Source organism: Toxotes jaculatrix, chromosome 1 (assembly GCF_017976425.1).
Source record: "Toxotes jaculatrix isolate fToxJac2 chromosome 1, fToxJac2.pri, whole genome shotgun sequence".
In the NCBI taxonomy this organism is placed as follows: Eukaryota; Metazoa; Chordata; class Actinopteri; family Toxotidae; genus Toxotes; species Toxotes jaculatrix.
The window spans coordinates 7,484,495-7,512,215 of NC_054394.1; the positions used below are offsets into that span (position 1 = coordinate 7,484,495).

At 40.7% G+C, this 27,721-nt stretch overlaps 2 protein-coding genes across 2 annotated transcripts; both read left to right on the plus strand.

Moving 5' to 3' along the window:
• Positions 1 to 1,129: 1,129 nt before the first annotated feature.
• On the plus strand, positions 1,130 to 4,877 carry LOC121178459 (cytochrome P450 1A1). The gene is made up of 7 exons (XM_041032863.1): positions 1,130 to 1,244; positions 1,660 to 2,530; positions 2,655 to 2,781; positions 2,878 to 2,967; positions 3,143 to 3,266; positions 3,375 to 3,461; positions 3,774 to 4,877. Exons 2-7 carry the CDS (start codon positions 1,691 to 1,693, stop codon positions 4,069 to 4,071), a joined length of 1,566 nt encoding a protein of 521 aa, XP_040888797.1. The 5' UTR covers positions 1,130 to 1,244; positions 1,660 to 1,690; the 3' UTR covers positions 4,072 to 4,877.
• A 227-nt stretch (positions 4,878 to 5,104) lies between these two features.
• Positions 5,105 to 27,646, plus strand: LOC121185324 (enhancer of mRNA-decapping protein 3-like). Its single transcript, XM_041043364.1, has 7 exons — positions 5,105 to 5,174; positions 5,743 to 5,922; positions 6,779 to 6,975; positions 15,397 to 15,759; positions 21,939 to 22,092; positions 24,126 to 24,343; positions 24,773 to 27,646. Exons 2-7 carry the CDS (start codon positions 5,759 to 5,761, stop codon positions 25,105 to 25,107), a joined length of 1,431 nt encoding a protein of 476 aa, XP_040899298.1. The 5' UTR covers positions 5,105 to 5,174; positions 5,743 to 5,758; the 3' UTR covers positions 25,108 to 27,646.
• Positions 27,647 to 27,721: the final 75 nt, after the last annotated feature.

Below are 27,721 nucleotides of genomic sequence, written 5' to 3' on the forward strand. Positions count from 1 at the left end.
TGTTGCTGTAGGCAAACAGGACTGACTGAAACAAAGCAAAGCCAGTAAGAGTCATGACACTTTCTGAGGAGCCTTAGAGATGGTGTGTTGTGGTATTTACATTTCATTTAAATCCCCTCTCCCCCTTCTCTATTCTTTTGCTGCACAATATCCCTTTTTATTTTCCTGACATTTACGGGATGTAGCCTACTTTTTAATCGTGTTCTTGCAGCTTATTTTGTACATGCAGAAGTCGAAATATTCCTGTCGCCGACGACCGGTTAAACGCCTTTTCCATTTACACGCCACATGCTTCCCAAAAATACTCATTCAGTCCAGCTTGATAACACATTATCATCGAAGAATCAGCTGAGCGATAACATTGCGTGATCAGCAGGAATTTGCTGAACTGACTGTTGAAAACTCCTCTGCAATTATCCACAGAGTGATCAATGATGTTTTGATTCTTAGGAAGTATGGGAAAGTCATTTGCAACACACGAGATATTGATAGCCGAGTGGAACTGATTGTTTGATCAGAAGAAAGCTAGATGAACAAGGGTCCTGCACCCGCAAACTCAACGTTGGTGCAGATGAGGTCAAAGAGCAGATGTTTTATGTAAGCAGCGCACTTATCATAAAAACAATAGTATAGGCTGTATTTGATATTATAGTCCAAACATACACACCAACACACAGGAACCAAACGTAACACCGCACCTGCAAATCCTTTGAAAACAAATTGCAGAACAGTAGGATGTATTAAACTGAATGCTGTTATCAGTTATTGGAAACTGTTTTATAGTGGTGGAAATCATACTTGTCTATGATGGCTATTATGTCTTATCTGTTCATAAAACATAAAACATAAACCGCAGGGCCATTGAGTCCTGTGGGTTTCAAACTCTGTACCAACATCTGTGAAATGTCCAAATCCTCTATAGAAATTAGTTTCATACTGTTTTAAATCTCGGAAAAGCACGTACACATACACCCACACCTTTTCTCTGTACTCTGAACACTTCATTCATTACAGAGAGAGAGAGGGGGGGGGGGGGGGGGGGGGGGGGGGGGGGGTGAGAGAGAGCGGTTACGTCATGCACAGCAGCCAATGAAGCTGTGGAGCGCACTATAAAGCCAGAGCCCATTCTCTGTTTTGGGGACATTAAGAGAGTAAACTCGGACAGGAACTCAGCTGAACGATAGTCATACTATTTTGAAACTTCTGGGATCCCAGCATTGTTCTCCTTTGACCGCTCCACTAAGGTAAGCTTAATATATGCATATGACGACAGACTGATTTATAACTGAACAGGTAATGTCAGAGATAGGAGCAAAGTGCTGAGTGAAGATTATTTTGCAAGAGTAACTTGTGTAGTTATAGAGTTTGGTCTTTGCAGTTTGCTAATTCTTTTTAATCATAGTGTTTTATGCATAGGTTTTCTATGAGTAATTGTGTTGCGGTAATAAACTTTGCACAGCCTACCACTTTGCATAGACCATCACCTGTGTTAAGTGCTGTTGTGCGGCATGTGAGCATATAGAGTCTAGTTAATAACAAACACATGCCCGTAGTCTTTAGTTGCTTTAAACTTTATGGTGCATGTAGTCAACATGTTGCACAACACCTCTTCTCCTCCCAGCCTTCACTACTCTAATGCCCCTCCTATTTAATTTCCAGGTTGTGTTGAAGCCCGAAAAAAGTTGTCATTATGGTGCTAATGATACTGCCATTCATTGGATCAGTGTCGGTATCTGAGGGTTTGGTGGCCATGACAACAGTGTGTCTGGTCTACCTGATTCTCAAGTTTTTCCACACTGAGATTCCGGAGGGGCTTCGTCGGCTCCCAGGACCAAAACCCCTGCCTATCATTGGGAATGTGCTGGAGGTGGGCAGCAAACCTTACCTGAGTCTCACTGCTATGAGCAAGCAATACGGTGACGTCTTCCAGATCCAGATCGGCATGCGTCCTGTGGTTGTGCTGAGTGGCAGTGAAACTGTTCGACAGGCTCTCATCAAGCAAGGTGACGAGTTTGCAGGTAGGCCTGACCTGTACAGCTTCCGCTTCATCAACGATGGACAGAGTCTGGCCTTCAGTACAGACCAGGCTGGTGTCTGGCGTGCCCGCAGAAAGCTGGCCTACAGTGCTCTGCGCTCCTTCTCCACCCTGGAGGGCACAACCCCAGAATACTCCTGCATGCTGGAGGAACACATCTGCAAAGAGGGAGAGTATCTGATCAAACAGCTCAACACTGTCATGCAGTCTGACGGCAGCTTCGATCCATTCCGCTACATTGTTGTCTCTGTGGCTAACGTGATCTGTGGAATGTGCTTTGGCCGACGTTACGACCACAATGATCAGGAGCTTCTCAGCTTGGTGAACCTCAGTGATGAGTTTGGCCAGGTGGTGGGCAGCGGCAACCCTGCAGACTTCATCCCCATTCTTCAATTCCTGCCGAGCTCAACAATGAAGAAGTTTGTGAGCATCAATGCCCGCTTCAACAAGTTTGTGCAAAGGATCGTCAGCGAGCACTATGCCACCTATGACAAGGTACACCACGCACTGTATCATTCATTAAATCTTATTCAGTCCATTCTCGTTGAGAGACGTTGTTTCCCCTTTCAGTTGCTGTGTATTCAAGCTTCACTGAAATTGTCCAATCATCTTCTTTCAGGACAACATCCGTGACATCACTGACTCCCTCATTGATCACTGTGAGGACAGGAAGCTGGATGAGAACTCCAATATCCAGATGTCAGATGAGAAAATCGTAGGAATTGTCAACGACTTGTTTGGAGCTGGTAGGTCTATGCGTTGAATGATCTGATCATAAGTGACCTTTGCATATACACATGTATAAAAAAATGTCCTAACATAGGTTTTGTTTCTCTACCTAGGCTTTGACACCATTTCCACCGCCCTGTCATGGTCAGTGATGTACTTGGTCGCTTACCCAGAGATGCAGAAGAGGCTTTATCAAGAACTGAGTAAGTCCAGCTGTTTTACACAAGATAGTTCCTTGTATTTTCATTCTTGTATTGATTCATGTGTAAAAAGTAATGTAGGAGCACACATTTTGCTGGCTGATTGCGAGACAGGACAATAGACTGCAGTCTCCATCCTCATCCTGAACTAATGTTCAGTGTACTCTTTATTTTTCAGAGGACAAAGTGGGTCTGGACCGCACTCCTCTTCTCTCTGATAAACCCAACTTACCTTTCCTGGAGGCCTTCATCCTGGAAATTTTCCGCCACTCTTCGTTCCTTCCCTTCACCATCCCACACTGGTGAGGTTCATCTCTTTTACGTTCCTGATAGTACCTCAGGTACATTTGAAAATGAAATCAACTTGCAAATACACAATCGATTAACACTTTGTTCTTCTTCTTTTTCAGCACCTCAAAAGACACATCTCTGAATGGCTACTTCATTCCCAAAGACACATGTGTCTTCATCAATCAGTGGCAGATCAACCATGATCCGTAAGTTCTTTTTGTCATGCTTTTTAAAAAAATCTCTATCAAAATGGAGTTTACAGACTTACCACTCACACTTCAGAACTGCCCAGTTCAACTAGTCGAGAGAGACTTGCTTTAGCAGAGGTGACATGCCTTGCTCAAAGGCACTCCACTAGTAGTGTAAAGGAAGACATGAAGAAGACACATTGTAGCCTTTATTCTCTTCTCACACACACTTCTCTGTTCTGGATGAATCAAGAGTTTAAACCTAATTTATTATACTTTCAGGGGTATTTGTACATCCATTCTTATTTCTCCATTCTTTACACTTTCCAGTGAGCTGTGGAAAGATCCATCCTCCTTCAACCCAGATCGCTTCCTGAGCGCTGATGGCACTGAGCTCAACAAGATTGAAGGGGAGAAGGTGATGGTTTTTGGCCTGGGAAAGCGGCGCTGCATCGGCGAGGTCATCGCACGAAATGAAGTCTACCTCTTCTTGGCAATCATTATCCAGAAGCTGCACTTCCACACGATGCCTGGAGAGCCACTGGACATGACACCTGAATATGGTCTCACAATGAAGCACAAGCGCTGCCACCTGAGAGCCACGATGAGAATGAGGAATGAGCAGTGAAGTTTTATGCCATGCACAATGTTTGACTCAACAGCTGGTATAAGTTGACTTTAGCACTGCAAGGGTCAGATTAACAGTCAGTGGAAGAAACATTTTTCTCAGAATGTAAGGCTCTAGAGGCAGAATTTGATCTACAGAGCTAACGGCATAGAAGCAAATAAGTAAAATTTGCTTGTTGCAGACTGGCAAAGGTGTGTTTGTATGAACATATCTCTGTCATGCTTCTGGTTCTCTCTTTTGACTCTCTAAGAGATATTTCTGCACATGGTTGATGCTTCTCAGTGAAGTATAAGGAGATACTTGTGCTGTCCAGTAATCTAAATTGCTCCCATAAAGAAGTTGTAAAATACTCAGAAATTAAGTTGCCTTGTTCAACTTTGGGACAAACAGAATGTTATACTGGATAGGCACAATAATTTAGGCCATTGCAACCTGTTTTTTCTGTAACACAGAACAGATATTACCATATGATACCATTTATACTTGTAAGCTAATATTTTTTTATTCCATTACAATGTGGATGTAAAACATTGAAGATATATTTGTATCCCAAAATGTGATTTTGTAAGTATATCAAGTTCTTTTATTTTATAAAGTCATTTTTATGTGCCTAGTGTTTGTATATATTTGAGGTGAAATAGTTTTGCTGTGCATCTATATGAGTGATTTCTGGAATATAATAGTAAGCTATACAATTTTGTATTTCTGTCTCTAATGTATCAATGATTGTATAACATGTAAGGGCTTATGATTGGAGCATCCTTTAATCAGCCACACAAATGAAATAAAAAAATATGTTAACGATCCTCTATTGCTTGCTTGAATTGAAAGAAAACCATCACACTCACTCATTAATACACTGATGATCATCGCATAAGGATAAAGACAGTCACTGATGTACAAAAAAGGTGGATCTAAGTCTAAATATGTCACAATATTTAGCTCTCAAACGAACTGATTTAAACTTCAGCAAGAAAAAAAAAATCACAACAAACCCACGTGGGAGATGGGGAAGTGACGTCACACATTAACCCGGAAAACGACACAAACAACAGCTGGAGCTTTGGCTTTCCTTGACATCTCGCTGCAGATTTATCGACAAGGTATATCTATCCATTATCGACTGAATATAGTCAGGTTGTGTATTTAAAATTAGTAAACACTCTTCACATGTTTACAAACAGTCCGCTTAGATAAAAAGCAAACGGGGCGGACAGAGTCGAGGCTAATGTTAGCTGCACAGCTAGCCAACACAGCTTACTGGTCGTGTAGCTTAATGTTGTGTTTTTTCTTATATTTCTGGAACACTGCCCTCATATTGACACATTTAAACTTATTTCCCTACAAAGTTTTTAATATTCATAATCTCTGCCCCAGTCTAAACTAACGGTGGCTAAAGCTCGGAACCTAATGGAGAAAATAATTGAAGACTTTAACGTTAACTCACACAGGGAATCAGCGTGAACCGACTCAATCAAAATAACGTGCTGTGTAACGTTAATGTACCGAGTATGCCAGAATTTATTTATATATCATTTATAAAGTGTTCTGGACAAGACAGTTGCCCATAAGCTTAGCAACAGTAAACTGGTCCATTATTTAAATGAGTTTTACTTAATGTGCCATAACAGGGACAATGAATATCATTTCTCTTGTGTCTTTGAACCACAGGATCACAGGGAGCAGAATGGCCTCGGACTGGTTGGGTAGCGTTGTGTCTATAAACTGTGGACTGACATTGGGAGTTTATCAGGGAGAGGTGTCATCTGTTGATCATGCCAGCCAGACCATTTCACTGAGACAGCCTTATCACAATGGCGTAAAGTGTCCTGTTTCAGAGGTCACGTTCAGGTAAGAAAGGAGAATGGTGCTACCAAATTTTCTCATCCAACACATCCATTTTTTGTATTCCCCTCTGCTCCAACAGTTTATATAAAAATCTGTAAGATTTGTAATTATCATCTCTGCCTCAAAATTTGTAGGTCTCGGTGATTCAGTGGAAAGTTGGATCCAGGTCCACAACCAGAAAATTTAAAAGCTACAGTATTTTCAGTGTGAGACAGGCCTTTTGAACATTTTGATATTTTCTGATAATCTCCTTATTAGAATATAAACATCTGGCAAAAATATGGAAGTATCGTCTACCATTATGTTTACTTTCATTCATCTTAGGCTCTAGACACAGATAAAAATTTCTTAATTGTTTTTTGTGTTGTAAAATTACAAAATGGTGGAGACAACATAAAGAAGATGTACTTCACTGAATCAGTCACAAACTTGGAGGAGAAATGTTATCACAGACAGCTAATGTGGATGTGAATTGGTGGGGGGGGGGGGGAGGGGGGAATTTTGGTTTCTGTCATCCATGTTTATTGCTCAGTTTATTCAGAATAGTTATTAATGCATTTATACATTAATGAATCCTCATTAGTCAGTCCAATCAGGAATGAAAGCCTTATTAATTTAAGCGTTGAGTCTTGTTCCAGTGAAAGAGCTACAGTCCAACTCGATTATTTTATACTTTTACATACAGACTGAAAATAAATATCATAAAAATCTATTTCCAACAACAGAAACCTGTTGAATTTGAAAATAAGTAAAAAGATGTGTAGGAACCATCTGAGAAAAAATAACTGTTCCAGCACATCAGTTCAGTTCAGTGCAGTTTGAGCTCTGAGTAAGGTCATTAATTTGTTTTGTCTTCTAGTGCCATGGATATCAAGGAGTTGAAGTTCCTAGATATCCAGAATACAGTCAAGAAGCCCAGTTCTCGTGAAGGAGCTGCAAAAGAACCCAGCTTCACATCAGCATGGCGCCAGGGCCAGAGTAACAGAACCACTCACCGTCATATAACAAGCAGCAGCTCTCATTCCGGCACTACACCAATCACAATCCTTCGCAGAGGTAGGTAGATGGGAGACCTTGGGTTTATTCACCACACAGTTCATTTTGTTTGGTAGAGACCGTAGTGAAAGATATTGACATTGTAGGTTCATAATGCCTAATAATAAGTGATGTTGTCAAATGTTGTATAAATATTTGTCAGTACTTGGACACAGTTTGGTAGTGTGTCATTTTGTCGGGTTAAAGAGGCCGAGAGTACAAAGGGTCAGAACACACTGAATTATAGTCCCTTTAATTTAAGATAAGCATCACTGAGCTGTTCAAACGAGTAAGGAACATACAAACAAGTAGTTGGATATGGCAACTCGACTTACAACTACTGACTTAAGTTTTCTAACAGCTTCTGTGAAAGATAACAGAAGTAGGTTTTGTACTGAAGCCCAAGACCTCTACACTCTACACTACAAGTGCTAATCAAGCTACGGAAACTGAACACAGCATGACTGTGCAGTGGGATACAATGAGATTGACATGACATTTTACAAATTTTCCAAAATATTAAGACAGTTTGACGTAGGTTTTCAAAAGTAAGGAAAGTCCAGTTTATTTAAGGCTTATGCTTAATCATTGTGAAGCTGCATTTCCTAGTTCTCATATCAAAGAACAAGGCTGTTGTTGCAGAGTTCACACTGGGAGTCATTTACTACACGAAAGGAATTTACCACATCAATGACTGAAAAGTACTCCGCTGCTGAAGAACAGAAAATAGATATTGTTCATCCACTTAAGGAAATGTGACACACAACTGCGTCACATATTACCTAACTCGTTTTTTCTAATTTCAAGGGAGTTGCCTAAGGCCTCATGCGCCACACGGCACAAAGCCGATGAGTAGGTAAAAGAACTTAGCCGCTGAATATTGACTGAAAATGCAAAGTCACTTAACATCACTGTTTTCTATTGTGCAGTGGAAATATGTGACGTTTTCTAGCCAACAACAAAGAGGATCAAGTTCTAACGCGTTTTTACACACTGCATATGCACCAAATCACAGTACACCAGTGCTGCTAGAAGAGTTTTGTTTCAAGCGCTTAGACTTTTCTTTAATGAATAAGTCTGACAACAGCTGGACATTGTATGTTTTAGCAGATGTTTCTTAACAGGTGTAAATAGTGTACTTGTAAGGTAACATTTTCACTCAGATTTTCCATGAGTCCATGTTTGTGGTATTTAACCAATGACAACACTAAGAAATACAGTGATTATACATACTGTATTTGGAGAACACAACACTCTATCACATCCTCACGTACCTGGAGAGAACATTGTTGGAAGAAAGTAATTAGATTTTTTATTACACCCAAAATTAAGAGCAAATGATTGTCTGTAGTAGAGCCGGAGTGAAGAGCATGTGGGCCATAAAACGGAGCGAGTTCTTGTATGATCTCCCGGAATTGTACAGTTTTGGGGAAATGCTCATATGATTATTACCAATATTCTGGGCTATGATACACCGAAGTCATGTAAGATGCTGTATTTTGGTAGTATTACATAGATACTGTGTTAAGAAGAGACAGATATTTGATGCAAATTTAGTTGGCAGCTTGTAAAAAAGCCATCACAAAGAGGTGGTACAAGGCAGAACTGCCAACACAAGATGAATGGTTGAACATTGTGAATGGAATTTATGGCATGGAGCAGCTAACACATAGAATAGGAGTTGAAGAACAGTGTCAAGAGAAGTGGGAGAAGTGGACAAAGTTTACATGTCAAGGACAAGATAAGAGAATGAACCACTGAATATGTTACAGGAATTAATAGATTTAATGGGGACAGAGCGACCTAAATCTTTTCATTGATTTTTTATTTATTTATTCATTTATTTATTTATGTTTTTTGTTTGTGTGTGTGTGTATGGGTATGAGCCCTTTTTATAATGGAGAAACAATAAAAAAATATAAATAAAGTAAAAAAAATCATGAGAATCATGAGACTTATATTTTAAAAACAAAGCATGCCATCTTAAAAACAAATTATCTGTATATGTCTAATTTCAGGGGACACACAAAATAAGTTAAACACTCTGTGATGTGTAATGAATTTGCCTTTTAGACTAGTACAGTTGGTCTGTAGTTGATCTGAATGAGTCAGTGTGTGTTACACTTCACAGAGTGTTTAAGTTGGATGTGCAATGGACACAGCATAAAAATGTAGTGTTTTGTAATTAATATAATGTGATTGAGTTTTTGTCTAATGTTATTGACTGGTGTGTCACCAGCTGCTTTCTTAGTCTAAAGAAAGGACACAATGTAATGAAGTCCAAGATTCTGTCATTGTGAAGCTTGTATTATTGTTTATGTGAGATCTTAGATTGTGTGGTATGGGGACTGATTCAGCTCAAGAATAATAATAGAAATTTGTGATGCAATGGTTTGTAGTGTTGAAACTCAGATGTCTTGTCTGGTGACTTAGAGTTATTAGTGATGAGGTTCAACTTGTGATTGATGTTCCGCTTTGGTAGAGAATCGAAGGTCATTTTAGTCAACTCTAGCCATCTTTGTAACTGTAACTTTAATTACTAAGTTTTTTCTATCATATAGTGCTTTTGATATTTTCTAGCCCTATACCAGAATAGACTGTCTTTTTGACTGTGTGTGTGTGTGCTGTCAGCTTATTATAAAACCTTTGGCCTTACTTTTATGGCAGCAGTCATTTTAGGGTGACTTTTTTTTTTTTTTTTTAACTTTGTTTATTAAGTTTTGTTTAGAAATTGTACAGTCATGCAAGTTATCCACAATGTAAAAACATAAAATATACTGTACAGTCCTTTAGAAAACAACAAAACCCCCACAAACAACTCCCAGCCACTCGTGTTACAACATATACATACTATAAAACAGAATATGATTCACTCCATGTAATGCCCAGAGTACAACATATGAAAACATACATGAATAAATAACGACAACAACGAAAAAGAAAGAAAGACAGGAAATAAAGCTAGTTTGGGACAGAATAAAAATTAGTTTGTCCTGCTAATTGTAACAACGGTCTCCATATTTGTAAAAATTTATCAGAGGACCCCCGTAAAGACATTCTAATTTTCTCAAGTTTGAGACTACCAATCACATCTGAAACAGCAGCAAACACCTCACTCCAATAACTGTGCAGCCAAGGACACAACCAGAACATATGTACAGTATAAGATCCGCAGGAGACTGATGGCACCTATCACAAGCTGGAGAAACAGAGCTGTACATATCAGACAGACGGACCGTGGTGTAATAGGCACGGTGAATAAGTTTACACTGATTAAGAGAATGCCTTGCACATATGGAAGACTTATGCACCCGTGTTAATATTTGCGACCAGAGCTCATCAGATATAGGCTCCCCTATATCTTCCTCCAAGAGGGTCGTTATTGAACTTAAAGACTTTGTACGCATTGAGGCTATTCGATTATAGAGAAGCGAGATGGAACCTTTCAGTTTAGGAACAGGCAGAAGCAAAGCATCTAGGTCAGAGTCCTGAGGTAAACTAGGAAAATTAGGGAAGCTACTTTGAACAAAGCTGTGGATTTGTAAATATCTGAAAAAATGTTGGGAAGGAAGAGAAAATTTGACTGTGAGTTGTTGATAAGTGGCAAAGATATCGCCAATAAACAAGTCTTTAAAAGTCCGGATACCAAGGTTTGACCAGGCTGTGAAGGCTTTGTCTGTGGGAGAAGAAGGAAAGACATGGTTTGCTGCTAGAGGAGCATGAGAAGAGAAAAGTTGCAAACCAAAATAGCGCCTGAGTTGGGTCCAGATCTTAAGAGAGGTCTTCACTATTATATTTTTTGTATAGACAGTAGATGAGGATGCAATCGGCGAGTATAAAAGAGCCCTGAGAGACACAGGCTGTGCAGAATTCCCCTCCATGACCAGCCAGTCACGTAAGGAGGAAGCACCGCGTTGAAGCCAGTAAAGAAAAACTCTAACACTGGAGTATCAGAGGTTAAGTAAAGCCATCCCCCCCAGCGGCTTTGGCCCTTGTAAATATTGCCTGGACAACCAGGGAGTCCTCCCATCCCAGAGAAAGTCTGAAATGAGAGAATCCACCCGGCTGATGAAGGAGCTAGTAAAGAAAATTGGGACACACTGGAAAAGATAAAGAAAATGGGGAAGAATATTCATTTTATTTTAGGGTGACTTTTAAGGATTGTTTATTGAAACAGTTCCATCTATTTGAAATGTGGTTTAATAAAAATAGAATGACAAATAACTACAGAATATAATAATTTGTCACATGTCCCAGTCATGCAGTGATGAGCTGTGGAGGACATGGCGGTCATTTTGACACGTTGATACTGAAGAGCACATCTGCATTTCTCCTGTCTCAAGTTGTACGTGTAGCTGTAAAAATGTGAATGTGTTACTTAACCTTCCTGATTAGATAAGGGTTAAAAACAGCATTTCCTCTAGTCAACATCCAGTCAGCAGGAAGTCTGCTTGGACAGCTCTGTGGCCTCTGCCGGAATCAGTTAAAGTCAGTTCACTTTCACCCTCAGGATCGCCAAACAATGGAGAAGTCAGAGGGCAATAGGATTGGCTAATGGACACTGTAATATTCTTCAGCCTGGTTGTAAAAATGACCTCTGCCTCAGTTTTTTTTCCTGTGCATGGAAGATGAAACTTGCACTGAAGGAAACCAGTCTTGTTTTTATGAGGGAAAAAAACCTGTAAAGAAAAGAAATATGTTCAAATTGGAGTCTGAATTTTTTGTTGTAGATCAGCAAGACTCGCAGCTCGTTGACACAGCCTCTGCTCCTACTTCCTGTGTGGCACTAGTTCCTATTAAGAAGCTTGAGCATGGGACCAAACACTGTCTTGCTATGACTCCCCCCAGAGATTCCCATAGCGTGCTAAAGGCTTGTACCAAAGTTCCTCTTTACAATATGTGTGACTAAGATCAATAAACATTCCCCCTCCCTCTCCGTGTCTGCTCCTAAAGAGAAGGTTGTGCAAAGCCTGGCTTTCGTGCCTCGGTGCCCTCCTGTCCTCTCTCTCTCCCCCATCTCCTCTCCCTCCCTTTCTCCTGCTCTGCACAGGAAACCACCCCACCCCCCGCCCTCTGACAGGAAGCCATGTTGTCCCAGTGTGCTCGGAAGGCCAAAGCGATATCAATTGTGGAAGTAATGTTTACCTTTGGAGTTTTTATTTTAATCTCCCGCTCTCAGGCTGGTGGCCAGGGAGCTAATGCCCAAATTGCATGGGGCCAAAGTGCTGAGTGGCTTGGGCAGGGCTGGTCCTTTCACACGCAATGCCATGCTCCCAAGAAGCCCCCGGCTACAAAGAAGTTAAAGCAGGGGAAAGCAGGGTGGCCTGCTGCTTAAACAAGATCAGGGATTCCAGAAATGGTTTCTGAATATCTGCTGCTGATCTTTCTGGGAGAGTAGGATGGGAATTAAGAAAAAGACTTCTTTTGCGAATGATGCTGAGGTCTCAGAAGCAGAGTTGAATTCCATTAGACCCAAACAGATCTCATTAAAACGGCATTTTCTAAGAGGAGTTCCAGACTCTGCTCTTATGTGCTCTTATGAAAACTGTTCCCATAACCAGCACGGTACCTCTGTATAGAGAGTGAAATTATGTGCAGCCTAGTGTTTTTCCCACAAACCCCTGCTTTAGAAATTTTTAAACATCTAGACAGCACCATATTAAGAACACCAATACACCTGCAAATTCATACAATTATTCAATCAGCCAATCATGTGGCAGCAGTGCGGTGCATAAACCCATGTAGATACAGGTGAGGAGCTTCAGTTAATGTTCACATCAAACTCAGAATGGAGAAAAAAAAAGTGATCTCTGTGACTTTGACCTTGGCATGATTGGGGTCAAGTCTTTCTGAAACTGCTGATCTCCTGGGATTTTCACACACAACAGTCTCCAGAGTTTACTCAGAATGGTGTGAAAAACAAAAAACATCCAATGAGCAGCAGTTCTATGGAAGGAAATGCCTTGTTGATGACAGAGGTCAGACGAGAATGGCCAGACTGGTTGGGGCTGACAGAGAGGCTACGGTAACTCAGATAATCACTTTACAACTGTGGTGTGCCAAGAACACTGACCAAACCTGGACAGCTGAAAAAATGTAACCTGGTCTGATGAATCTGGATTTCTGCTGAGGCTGCAGATGGTAGGGTCAAAATTTTGCTGTCAACAGCTTAATACCAATCAGTCATGGTCTGAATGCCACAGCCGGAGTATTGTTGCTGACCATATTCATCCCTCTATGGCCACAGTTTACCATCTTCTAATGGCTACTTCCAGTCTGATAATGCTTCATGTCACAAAGCAAAAGTTGTCCATGAACATGGCAGTGAGTTCAGTGAACTTCAGTGGCCTCCTCAATCTCCAGATCTGAGTCCAGTAGATCACCCTTGGGATGTGATAGAGCAGGAGAATGGCAGAAATGATGTGTTGCAGTCATGTCAACATGGAGCTGAATCTCAAATGAAAGTTTGGAACATCTTGTGGAATCAGTGTCTTGAAGAACTGATACTGTTTTGAGAGCAAAGGGAGGAACCATCCAGTTTTAGTATGGTGTTAAAGTGATAAAGTGCTCAGTGAGTGTGTATCTTTGAAAATTTTTGCTGAATATACAGTATATTGTTCAGCTTCTAGTTCATACCACTCCATGCATTCACATCTATACCTTCACAGTGTGATTGTGGTGCAACTTTACCATAGCCCTTATATCAGTTTAAAATATTCCTGGCCTTGTGTAGTTGTAATAATTTGCGGTGGTAAGTTTGTCTAAACTGAAATCCCTGAAGCTCACTGTCTATCTTGCTGCTTATTATTCATTAGCCTGTATGACTTGGAGCTCTGCCCAGTTCATTCAGATTTTTGATTCATGGCATGACAAAACACTTCCTTGTAAATAAAGACTTGTTGGCTTGTGGTAATAGGTACACTGTCTTTTATCCCTGTTCACACAGTTGAACACACTAAGTAGCAACTCACTGTTGAGTGAAGCTACCAAAAAAGTAAAAAAATCCCATCTGTCCCAGAGTGGTGGTTGTAAGACTGTATTGTGATATTGAGGCAGATCTCAGATTGGCTCATAGTTGGTTAGTGGTTTTGTGTCAACGCCAGTGTTCTATGACTGAGCCTCCCAGTGTCTTGCGTGAGAGAGTCCAAAGCACCTTAGCTGTCACAGTGACAGTAGCGTGCGACTGTGCCTCTGTGTCTCCTGGTTAGCGTGAGAGCTCAGGATGATTGGGGTTGAAGGCCAGGTTTTTCCGGTTTTTCTTTTTTTTTTTGTTTTTTTGTTCTCGGTTCATTTTATTTTTTGTTTATGCTTACATGTATGTAAACTTTATTGAACACCGCTCAGTTGGCCATTGTATGTTTTGTGTGTCTGCTAAAGTTTGTTCTGAACGGGTAATAGTAACTAACCGTGAACGGATAAGAGGAGTTGCCAGTCAGAGTTACACAAGATAAAAGTTACAAGCATCTAGTCGGAATTTGAAACTGCTGAGTACAGGAACTTATTGTGTATGGATTACAGCATTTACAACACAATGATGTATAGTATGATAGCTCGTAGCTCCTTTCAGAGGTGATAAGGATGTGAGCAGAGCTGAAAGATGGGATGATCTCTGAGTATGAGTTTTGGGTTTGAGGGTTTGAGATTAAAGCCAAAATAGACCTGTTATTGTGCCGAACCCGGAGTAAAATTAATGAAATTTTAATGGTGACCCTTTTCACTGATTTTCACTGTGAAGTGCTTATTATTGAATATATTATAACCAAAACACAGCTCTTTTTCTGTTGGGTCTTAGTGTTTTCTCACAAACCCATCTTGTACTCTGTTTTATATTTAAAATTTATAATAAGAAACATTTACAGTCAGTTTACAGATATATTATAGTGGGTTATAAAACATTTACATGTTTATACACTGTTTGTAAATGCTAAACAGGGGAAATTAAAGTCTTGCCAAAATGTATTTTATTAAAATGGGATAAAAAAATTTTGGGCAGCCTCCCCAATCCTTCCCATCATATAAAACCTGTTGGTTAATCTGAATCTCCAGAAACGTGGGTTGAAGGTGAGGGTGTGAACTGCTGGTTAACATAGATTTAACTGAGTTCATGATTTAAGTCCCAAGTGTTGTGAATTTGTTATTTTTCAAGGAGGTAATTTTTTTTCCCATTGAATTCTTCACAAATCATGAACAATTTTTCATCCAAGCTGTTTTTTTTTTCCTGAGAAAGAGCAAGGTTCCATTGGTGGACTTTGTCCCATTAATATTCAGATTGAATCTCTGCCACCATAGTTCCACACAACTTCCTGTTTAATGAAAGCTATCACCAAACTGAAGAAGAAAAGTCGGATGTGTGTGCCCCTCTGTCAGCTGTTCTGAAAATTACTATAAAATGCATCCTCTCATGTTGTTTTGCTTACATCTTAATATCTTTGTTTTCTTCAGCCCCTACAGGTTCATCTAACAGTAGAGGGGTGACACAGGCCACACCAAAGAAAAGCAGCGTAAGGAATGGAGGCACTGGAGGGCCAATGAGGTCAAAGGATGACGAGTGCTTCCGAGATGGTACCGATGAGGACCTGGATACTGACTTTGACTTCGAGGGAAATTTGGCTCTGTTTGACAAAGCCGCCGTCTTCTCCCAGATTGATGGGACCAGCAGCCACAGTAGCAGGGCACAGCATCACAGCACACAGGCGGAACAGAAGCCGCTGTCCTATCGCCACGATGAGAATATTCTGGAGGGGAAGCCTGTCATATACCGACAGATTACAGTGCCCCAGCATGGGGGGAAAGAGTACTGTACAGGTGAGATCAAGCTGCCTGTGCATACTCGAACACACACTTGCACGTGACTTGCTCTTATTTTTCTCTAGATTATTTGATGAAGTCAGCACAACAATAGGTGCATCACACTATTTTTTTAGAGTGGCTGTCAGCTAAAACACCCAGGTAGAATTTTTCTTAACAAGAGACATATTTAGTATAAGCCTTGAGGATGACAGTTTAGTAGCTGATGCTGACATGACCAAGAGCCAAAGGTGACTTCCTTAAAGGATAACTCTAATAATAATTTCTATTTTTTTATTCCCCAACAAATGCACTATTTATTGCTGTTTGTGTAACATTTGCTAAAAAACTACAAAGCCCAGGTGCTTCAGAAAATTATTAAGCCTTTAAAAAAATAGAAAATAAAACTATATATCTCTGACCCATTTTTGGTTTGGATAAAGGACATTGGGCACCAGGGTACCAAGGCAGATTTTAGATGAAGCACGCCAGTCTCAATACTAGCATGTAATAACAGGGTGTGTGCTGACAATACCTTGTCAAATGAGGCTTTGTACATGTGATATGAGGAAAGAAAAAGAATATTTCACGTCTTGTTTAGAGCGGGTTTTAAAGTATCATGGACCCACTTTGACATCCCTAATGGCACACCTACCCTTACTCACCTGCTAGCTCCTCCCATGCTTTCCAAGATAATTATGCACCTACCATAGTTTAATGTCATATGAGCGAGTTAACATTGTGTCTTCTGTACTGGGAAATACCTTGAAATAATGTGAAATTCCCCTTTTGGGACACTTTATCAGTGAGCATGTCAGAGTTGTGAGCACAGTGTTTGTTTTTTGGACAGAGTGTTTTTTCCACTGTTTCAACTTTGACCAGAGTACCATCTATTTATCCAGTAACACTGCTGCAGCTCTTGGCAAAAGCTGAAATATTTTAAACTTTTTAACACTTGTTTCTGAGACTAAGGGACTTTCAGCACTTTGGGGAATGTGCTGCAGTGTCTGTTTCTATTGAACACAATGAGAAAAACAACATGCCATATAAAGAGGGGGCTCATAGTGGACACAACGCCTATTTCTCTCATTGGCCAGGGAGAGGTCACCATGGGGCAGATTGCCTGACAGTTTATACCACTGGTTGCATAAGGGAGGCATGAAGGTGACCCCCCCGAAGGCCCACAGAGATGATGAACCTATCCTTTCTCACACTTCAGCTCATTCTAGCAGTATTACATAACTGGTTAATAGAGACACAAGATAAGTAAATGGTATGCTAGCACAGGCCATTGAGTCCAAGGTGTGAGAGACATTGCTTGGTCTTTGTATCAGTTCACTCTGTAGGAGCTGGAGCAGTGAGAAGGTGGAGGGTGGGGGAAGGCTGAAGAATAGTAGGATGATGGTAGATGAGAATCTCAGCTTTTTATTCCCTAGGCTGTGCATAGTAGGTGACAGGCAGGTTGTAGTACTAATAATGTTTCAAGGATTTACATCCCAGACTGTCTGATTGTGGTGACAGCTCAGCAGAGTGGTGCAGCTCAGCAGAGGCAACAGTCTACCAATCAGCAGACAGCTGCCAAGCAGAGCCTCCTTTTCTTACCGTGCAGGAAGATTTGCTTCCCAGGGCTGTCATCATAATCCCCATCTTCTGCACTCTGTAATTAGCGTGCCGCCGTACAGCCTTACATAAACAGCACCTCTGAAGCAGGAACAAACCGCAGTGCTCTTGACCTGGAATCTTTGCCAGTAAACAGATAAATCAACAATATGAGAACAGAGAAAGAAAAACAAAGTGCCTAGCTGTATGTTCGGGTTGCCATAACGCTCAGACACTGGGGTTTGACAGGCCTGTTTCTATAGAGCATTGTTTATTGTAAAGATTGCAGTGTGTGTAAGGTTAGTCCTGCTATTGTCTTGCTTTCCTGTGGTGTGATTGACTCCAGCTGTGCAGTGAAACCTCTTCAGTGCAAACAAGCCAGGCCGCAACACAAATTGCAACCAAGCCAACTGCCAACTGGTTTTCCAAGTTTTCTTTTATTTATTTATTTATTCATTCATTCATCCATTCTGTATCACTTTGCAGGAATCCACCTTGAAAATTTGTGTCATTATTTAATATTTTAACCAATCTGCTCCAGTGCCCTGGGGACATGTGTTATGATCATCTGTTGAAACTGTGTGCTGTCAGGTAAAGAGAAGAAGCACTGGTGGTTTAGAAACACAGGGTCAGCAGTACACACAGGGATGATGTATTTTACGTTTTGCCATTTTGATCCTAAGACATTCATATGAGTTCATAGAAATTCTGCCTGATGAAAGTAGAATTTGCGAAGGAAGTCTTGCCTGTAAAATGACCAAAAATCCTGCACACTGTTGGTCATGTGTACTCCTTTTATTTCCAGTGTTTCAGTCCTCAGACTTCATGAGGTACGTTTCATATTCCAAACTCCCTCTGATTGTTGTTGAATCTTACATGACAAAGTAATCGTTAACTGTAATCATTAAAGGGAGTAAAAGTGATCGGCTGTGTGCAAAATTTGTTTGTTCACAATTCAAGAGGTTTTGATCTTACACACCTATCAATAAGATTTTACAGTTTGCAAGAACTTTGTAGGAAATTTCCAGCAACGACAATCATAGGTTGTTTGGAATCTTCTTAACTTTAAATAAGAAACCGATCTAAGCAGTGGAGCTCATTATGGCGGGATAGAGAAAGTGAATGGTGTCACCTACAGAAGTGAACATAGCTAACAGAAAATCCAGTGAATAAAGTTAAATGGTTTCTTTTATAAGTGATTTGTGCAAAACAAAGTGCAGAAAGCCACAACAATGAGCTGTTGGCACCAAAGATATTATCAACTTTGTAAAAAGGAAACAGACAGGTTACTGTAATAAGCTCCCTTTCTGCTCCCTAATGGACTGGTGTGTCATCTTGCTGCCTCTGCAGCTCTTGCAGTGCAGTGGAGAGGAATGGAAGAGCCTCGCCTCACTCTCCCTATCCCAGTGCAAGCCTTAGTCACACCTGGTCCGCATCCAGCCAGCGTGTATTGCTTTCAGTTCCATTGGTTCCCCCTGACATGCATGAATGATTGCTTACCGCTCAGTTTATTTTAGCGCTGCTGCATACTCATGGCTACCCGGTTGAGCTAGTTGACTCCTGAGTTTGTTTTCACACCACATCGAGAGTGTGTGTGTGTGTGTGTGTGCGTGTGCATAAATCATTGCAAGTGGGTGAGAGAGTCAAATGAGCAGGACGTGGCGTGTGCGTGCGTCTTTGTGGAAGGGGGGTTAGTTCTGGTGGCGGCAACTTCAGCAAGAGAGTTATTAAGAAGCGCACCTGGTGGGATGGTTGAAAAGCAATTAGCGCATACTAGTGCAACTCCCACTTCCTCTGAGCTTGGCACTCAAGGCAGCAGTTTGCATGACAAGAGGCAGTTGACTTTCCTGTGCTTATCGCTCACGTGAGGATTGGCATGTTCCAGATTTCTGTTGCCCACTGAGACATATTAACAGTCTTTGTGCGGTATCAATAAAAGAATAGTGGGAGGGAAGCAGGGCCAACCTAAAGATAAGCCAGAATTTCACTCAGGCACGGCATGAGTCTCTGTGTTTACATGTAATTATCTTGTGTACGAGGGCGTGTGTGTATGTTGCGTGGTTGAACGTGTGTCACTTTGTCCGTGTTGCATGCGAGGCTGAAAAGTTGCGGGTATATATGTGCTTGTGCATCAGCTTGTTGTGTGTGTGATGTAGGATGAGGTGTGTGCTAGCATGCATGTGTGTGTGAGTGTGTCAGTGTGAATTTATGCACGCCAGTGAGGCCACCAAGTTCCCAAGTTCTCAGCTACCAGGCCAGAGATCTGTAGGAGGCCATTAAGGACTTAACTGCCTCCCAGCAGCTTTATTTATCAAAGGGATCCTGAGCCGTGCAGTTCCCCCAGCTTGACTTTCATTACCCTTCTAATGTACCACAGGCAATAGACAGCCAGAGATTAGCAAAGGCTCTTTAAAGGTTTCTGCACACTTCAGTTTGTACAGTGATAAAAGGCTGAATTGTAGTTATGTAATACAGTAATTCATCAGTAATTCTGTATCTGACCTGCCAAGAACAGTCTTCATACAAAAGCTAAACATCCACACAATACTTAGAACCAGTCTTTAGTGTCAAAGGGACACTTTGACACTAAGGAAAGTGTCAAATCCTGCCTGTCAGGATTCCTACAATAAAACAGATTAACCTGAGTGGTAATGAGGGGCCACAATAATGGAGCCCAGAGTAGGACCACATGATCTGATTGTCCTTTACACAGTTTTCTTTGGGTCGCTGGGAGCTCGACTGATAAATCGGCAGAGCAGATGTATAGTCCATAGCTTACATAATTTGCTTACCAGAGAGCACTAACAAGTTTCAACAGTAAAATGTTCTGGTCAGATCTGAGGTATCGTTATCAAAATGTTTGTGTATGCTATGTGTTATGTACTGTAAAAAAAATATATATATATATTGACCAATGAATTTCACTGTCTCAAGCATCATAACCAGTATCACATGGGCTCTCCGAAACCTCCCAGATTAAATGTCCAGCTCAGGGGTTATTTAACGGTTATTGCTGAGGGAGAGCAGATCATTCTTCATTGACTCAGGTGGAAGTGGGGAAATACTGTAGTTGTTAATAACACAGGGTGTTATTAACAGGGTGTTTAGTGGTGACAGGTGTGACATCAAAGACATGAAGATTAAAAAAAAAATGCATTCCTTTAAATGCTTTACACTGTTATATACATATAACTGAACTGAAAATAAGCCGGGGTACATATCCCAACTGAAAATATACTGTCTGTGAATTACTTTAGTTTTGGTGAAATAAGTTTTCTTTGTTTCATAGTCATTGACAGATGAGTCAACAGTTTAAGTTAAGAAACTGAATTGAATCCATTGTTCATCCCACTCACCACCATGCCTCCCTCATGTTTAGTCCTCCCCAATCTCTCACCACAGACCATAGGGATACAGGTGCAGGTGTTCATATGTATATGGCGTTTGTCCCCTTTTTTGTCACGCTAACCTGTTGCATGTTTTGACTGAGACGCCAGCCAGTGTGGGGGGTCCAACCCAGAGCAACCCCGTCCCAGAGCTAGGGGTTGGAGATTGGTCAGAAACCATGTGATGGTGCGTGTGAACTCAGGCCCCGTGGGGAATAGGCGTCTCACTCTAGCTGCCTCATGTTTGTGATGTTTTGTAAAGGCTGCCAATCTTCCCTTTGTTGCCACAGACAGCAGTGACAAACAGGAGAGGAAATGGAGAATCTTCCGTGATGGAAACAAGATCAGGTCATGAGGAGGAGGAGGAGGAAGAGATTTTCCCTAGGGAATCGGTTCCTCACATGAGGATCTGTGTTACTTACACATAACTGCCACCCCCTGAGAACCTGGAAGCATGTTTATCTGTACACCAACGTTTGTCCTTATCTTAGAGGTCAGGTTTCTGGGTTTTACTTGTACTCCAGCTGTTGTTTTTCAAGGTGCACTGATGAAGATAAATTGCAAAGCGACATGGTGCTCATGAAGATATATTACAGCTCAGGTCTAATTTATAAATGCAAAACTGCGTGTGAGTTTGTGTCTGGAACTCGTCAGCCCGTTACATTTCATGGAAGAACTTGAAAGTACAAATACATATATGAATATTTTTCAGCTTTTTTTCAGGAGTTAATTCAACCATTTTCCCTAAATTTAACACATGCTGCTCCATCTGTCTCTGTTTTAGAGAGAGAGTGTGTGAAATTTAAGATTTATCCATTAATGAAATGTACCTGGTGGGATTTTTTTTTTACAAAAATGTCTGCCACTGTGCCACGAAATCGGTGATGTAATGCGGATCATTTCTGTGGGAAAGTTAAAAGTGGACTACATTTACCAGTAAGCAAGGTTCAGTTGCCTGGTTTTGGCATGGAGCTTGGCATAACTTTGACAGCTATGGTGGAATGTTAATGATAGGGTTAATTGCTTGAGGAGAAATTCTCTTGTTGTGCCTTGTGTCTTTCTTAATTAATGATGCTTCATCTGGGTAGATGTTTTCAGGATGATGTTTTCAGTAACCACTGTCACAGTCTAACTTCTATTAACATCAGAAATGAGAGAGTATAGTAGAGCATTAACATGCTTTCTATCTCACCTCATGTTTTCCCTTTGCAGACTCAGGCCTGGTTGTTCCCAGCGTGCCCTATGAACTCCATAAGCGTCTGCTAGCAACGGCAGAGCACTGGGGCCTGTCTCTGGAGCGCAGGCTGGAGACGATAGGTGTTTGTTCCAGTCAGATGGCTCTAACACTGCTTGGTGGACCAAACAGGTAAGGAATATTAATCTGGGCACTGGTATGGTGGGGAGGCTTGGATAAGTACTTCTTCATGGCTGGTAAGTATGTAAAAGAAAAAAGTTAATCAGTTCCTGCGAGACATGCCTTGTCATCTGATGTGCGGTACAGTGCAGTAGAGCTAATGTCATTTGTATAATAGTAAGAAAAATGCACATCAATGTGCCAAACACTCTTCTCTCAGTAGGTTTGCATTCGTAAGAGCTGGTCTTTCCAACTTTGTTTTCATGCAATGTTTTCCAGTTTCCATGGTAATCATCTTTACTACCAAGTTTCTACATGAGTTAGGTGGTGTTAACCTTGACCCCCCTCAGGGTTTATTTTCTTAGGAAATCAGCACTTTGAGCGATCACACTGAGGGTCGAGAACATTGTAATAGGCCGAAGACACCCCTGTTTGGTATTGTCTACTTGCTCCTTTATGAGCGATGAAGTCTAATTTTAAGATCAAAGAACCACGGCGCAGTGGCTCATATAACAAACAGGTTTGTTGTCTCAGATCCTTTTATCAGTTTAGCACTGTAATACTCACATGTCTCAAGTTTACACTGGAACTACCGTGGGTTCAGATCAAGTTTAATTTTGTATTGTAATACCAGGATCACAGACACTACAATAGTGTTCCACTATTTCACTGACAGGCAACAGACACTTGCTCACTCAGGTCATACTCAAAAAGTCTGCTGATACACAGTCCTTAAATCAAGCTTTCAGGTATTTCTTGCTAATATGTGCAGTAATTTATATGTAATAGGATGTTTTAGAGCTTAATGAATAAGATGGGGACCATAGTTCCTGAGCTTTAGCTAAGTACCATCTTCATCACAGTTACAGCAAGATTCTGGATAACAACCAGTTCACTTTTTGACATTGCTTTATTTATGGCCATCTGCTGAAAATAGTAGGGCAGTCTGACCATGGGTGTTTATTTGGAACTATTTAATTGCTAATTTTGGGCCCTGGTCAGTCTTCAGTATACAGACACGCTTTTCATTATTGAAGCAAGAAACTTCTTAGTTTTAAAAAAATGAACTTATAGGGAGCAACCTTTTCCCTGTTTTAATTAATCTTTTAATTTTTTGCCTGTGATAACCTGAAAACATATTTTATTTCTAATAACATAAGTTTAATTCCAGCTGTAGATGAGTACATTTTGATAACATATGATGAGTTAAATTGGAGACTCTCTATTTGGGTCGCCTATGTTCAGAAAATGTTACCTTTAAGGTCAGATGCCTACGCTGGGTTTCAAATGCTGCTGGCAGTTACGAGAAAGGCACTGAAATTATTTATGACATATTTAAAATGTGTTTCAATAGAATTTTATTGTTTTTCTCTTTTTTCAAGTGAACAGCGTATTTTTATTTTATTTATTAAATTCTGTTTTTCTATCATGCATTTTGTTTTCTCTACCTGTATTTTCTCTTTATTTTATTGCTCCTTAATTGCTTTCGTATTATTTATTGTTACTCAGCTTAGTTATCCTACAACTGTTTTAACAAAAGGCACGGCTAATCAAGGCTTCAAAGTCTTTTTACAATGATTACATTGTCTGTGTGTGCCTGGATATATCCCAATAAAAAGATTATCATGTCAAAACATCATAACACACCGCCAAGGACTTGCTGTGACTGATCATTAAACACGCTTTACTTATTATTAACCTACCTGTGTTTGTTAATGTTTCCTGAAATGACTTTCAGGACTTTCTAGTTTTATTTCTGTCCAGTTTGATAAAGATTTACAATGATAGGTTTTTTTTCCCGACCTGTAGCCCTTATTATTGATACATGCATGAGAAGTGATCGAATCGTAGTTGTATTATATTGTAGGTTTTGAATAGGACATGCCTTTATGCTGGCAGTCTGGGGCCTGTCTCATGTTGTTCTTGATTAAGCCAGGGTTTTCATGCAGTTTGTTTGATTGCACAGGTGGTTGCAATCAACAAGTGGTTGCCTTAAGTTGTCTTTTTGTGGTGTAATCGCTTTGTCATCTCTCAATTGTCTCTAGACTCACCCCAAAAAACATCCACCAGAGGCCCACTGTGGTTCTCCTGTGTGGGCCCCACCTCCAGGGAGCCCAGGGCATCAGCTGCGGCAGACATTTGACCAACCACGAAGTGGAGGTCATCCTTTTTCTGCCCAATTTTGTTAAGATGCATGAATCAGTCACCCGTGAGGTCAGCCTCTACAGCAGGACCAATGGCAAGCAAGTGGCCAGCATCAAAGGTAAAACATACCAACAGAGTGGATTTAGATTATTAAATCCCTGTCTGTTTAGGATTCAGTGACAGTGATGGAAAGAACCAAGTGTGACTGAGTACCTGGTTCAGTTTGCTCTTTTGGAACAGAGTATCACAGACAAATGTTGCCCTCTAGTGGAGTAATGTCACTTTTAAAACACTCCTGGCTCATTGTACTTGAGAGCTCAAACTGAGTGAGATCTTGAGAGGAGTGTTTTCATCTTTGCAAAATGTGTAGTCAAGAAAAGCTGGTCATGAATAATGAGTCTGCACTCATCAGTTTGGTAAATGCGCACCTCGATTCAGCTTCTTCTGATGTGAATTCATTTTGACGCTGTATTTTCTCATGGTTTTGTTAGACAACTTGGAAACACTGTATGGTTTTTTGTTTTCTTCTCCTTATGCTGTGTCTCAGACCTTCCTGCGAGCCCAGTTGATCTGCTCATCAACTGCCTGGACTGCCATGAGAACCCACTGCTGAGAGAACAGCCCTGGTACCAATCAGCCGCTGACTGGGCCAACCAGAACCGGGCTCCAGTCCTCAGTCTCGATCCTCCAGTCAGCACGCAGCGTCAGACTGTTGAGGCGAAGTGGACTCTCTCTTTAGGACTTCCACTACCTTTAGCTGAGTCAGAGAGCAGGGTCTACCTCTGTGATATTGGCATCCCTAAGCTGGTGTTCCAGGAGGTTGGAATCGGCTACCACTCACCCTTTGGATGTAAATTTGTCATTCCTCTGCACCCAGTATAACATATCATCCACTCATTTCACATTACACTTAGGTGCAAGTGCACAATGGGAAGACAATGCCTGCTTTTCCACAATGAGTGTAAAGTACTATTGCACCCATTTATGTGGCAACAATAGGACCAAAACAATATTCTGTTAAAAATTTTATACAACTTTATGACATGTTTGTGAGCATCATCTGAAAGACTGATCTATGCATGTGCTGTAGGTTTTGTCTTCGTATCCTCTGGAAACTCTCAGGGGTTACCGCATGTTGCGTGCGGCACCTCTTGTTTTTGAGAGGGAAAGGTTTCCTGTTCTTTGGTGTGTTTTGATAAGGGCTCTGTGACTATGTGAATATGTTTACAAAATGCTGACCACTGTGAGTCTATCTGTGACCTCTGCCCCTGTGACCAGTCAGAGCAGCAGAGACTCAGTTCCTGTTTCCTCCTTTAGATTGCATGTGGAGTCTGGTCCTGACCCGATGAACTGGAGGACAGCTCAGACTATTTTCTTTTCTTTCTTTTTTCTTTCTTTTTCTTTTTCTTTTTTTTTTTACAAACACAAATGGGTGCGTGTTTTGTCTGGTAATGGTTGTAGCATGTTTAAATGAAAAGATGGCATTATACAGAATTTATTTTTGTATGTATTTTTAAATACACCTCTGGCATAATGTATGAAAATTGAAATGTGAGCGGTGATTGATACGTTTGTGGCTAAAGGTAGAAGGAGATGACTTATACAGCTCTTGTTACATGCGCGCTCAGTTCAGCTCTTTGAGTGATTATGCAGAAGGTTTGAAGTTGAAAACCTTTGTGGTATTTCTGTTACGGGTGATTGAAAATTGGAAATCAGCACTTTCTGAGAAAATGGACCACAGCCTTTGTGCAGTCATCAAGGGCTAATCACCCAAGGAGGTCCTTGGCCTGGTTTGACCTGATGTGGCACCCTCAGACTGCTACTTGTTCTCCAAGAAGGAGAAATAGCTCCGTGGCCGCCATTTTGACAGTGATGCTGACATCATCACTGCTGTGGACCACTTTCCAGAGGTCCCAGATGGCAACTTCTACAAAGAAGAGACTAAGTGTGTAAATGTAGGAGGGGACTAGGTTGTAAAATAAATTGCTAGGTCTACTAAAAATGACTCCTTCTACCTTCACAAATTTAGCAATCCTCCTTCAGACTTCATATTTGCATTTACAGTTCATTTGATTGCACTCTTTCTGCACTGTTGGTTTTTTTGAATTCATAACCACTGACACTGAAAAAGAGAAGTGGTAGCAGACACCCCAGAGGATTCATTTTCTGTATTTCTGAAGTCCTGCAGACTACACAGGAATTTGAAGCACACATTCCAAAGACAAAAAAAAATTGTGGACCAGGGATTATAACAGGGTAAGTGCAGTGAAACCTGATTATTAAACATTTGGATACATCAGATTCAGCCACATACATCAGATTCAGTGACTTTGCCACTCCAAACAACTTCCTGCTGTTTGGTCAGCATTGTGTTACAACTTTGGATCAACAAAATGTCAAAGTTATATAAAACAGCCTTATTTTTACTGGCAGCTATGCACTTATAATCACTGGGAGATAATGGAGATCGGGCTTTTCAAAAGCTGTTCAGCCCTTGACCCATGAACTTCTTTTCCAACCACTACTTCCAGCAAAAAAGTGAAAGTAACAAAATTGTGGTCACAAGTTATAAGTGACAGCTTTAATAGGCTTTACAGGGTTCGCACTTAACTAATGTCTACATTTACTTCATTCTTTAATGTATTTTAGCAAACAGCAATCTTTGGACACATTTCTTTTAACGCTCTGTTTGCTAATGTGTGCTTGAAGGGTGATCAGTTTTGGTAAACTCAAAGGCAATGGCTGTTCTGCCAAAAATTGTGAGAAGGAATCAAGGACTTTGTGGCAAGACAACAACTGCTCAAGAAATGTGAGAGCTCGCTCAAAACCAGAAACTGCCCAAAACCATGTGTGAAGAGTTGGTGGGGAGAAGTTGAATGGATTAAACTTAATACACTGGTGCTTCTTTAAAGTTTGAATTAACTGTTCTGAATATTAATGCAAATCACATATTTAAAATTTGCCTGAGAGCCTGCACTTCAGATAAAACAGTCCAAAAGACTGCAGCCTCTTTTCCTGTGCTTACTCATAACCAGTGCAGCAAGGACTAAAAAAAAAAACTTTTATATTTGATTATGACTTTGAATAACTAATCACGTTTTAAAAATACCATGCAGGTTTGATTATAGCTGAGGTTTTGGCTAATTTTATTGCCAACCTTTTTGGTTGTTGCTGGAAAACCTGCTAATGTAAGCGCAAAGCACCAGCTTTATAAGCTTGTTTAAAGATAGCTAATGGAAAAGGTGATCTAAAACCTATTTTTAAGTGTATCTTTAGGTGTACAGTATATGTGCAAAGTATTTAAAGCTGCAAAAAATATCTCATTGATAAACATTCAGCCTGGATCTTCTGTCAAAATGCAGATGCTCAGGTGACAGTGGGTGCTCCTTTATATGCAAATGAAATAAAAAAAGAAAAAGTCTTTTATAATGATAATGTCTCACAGTTTGTTTATTCAGAGCTAAGCTGAACATGTGACACATGAAATCCCACAGTG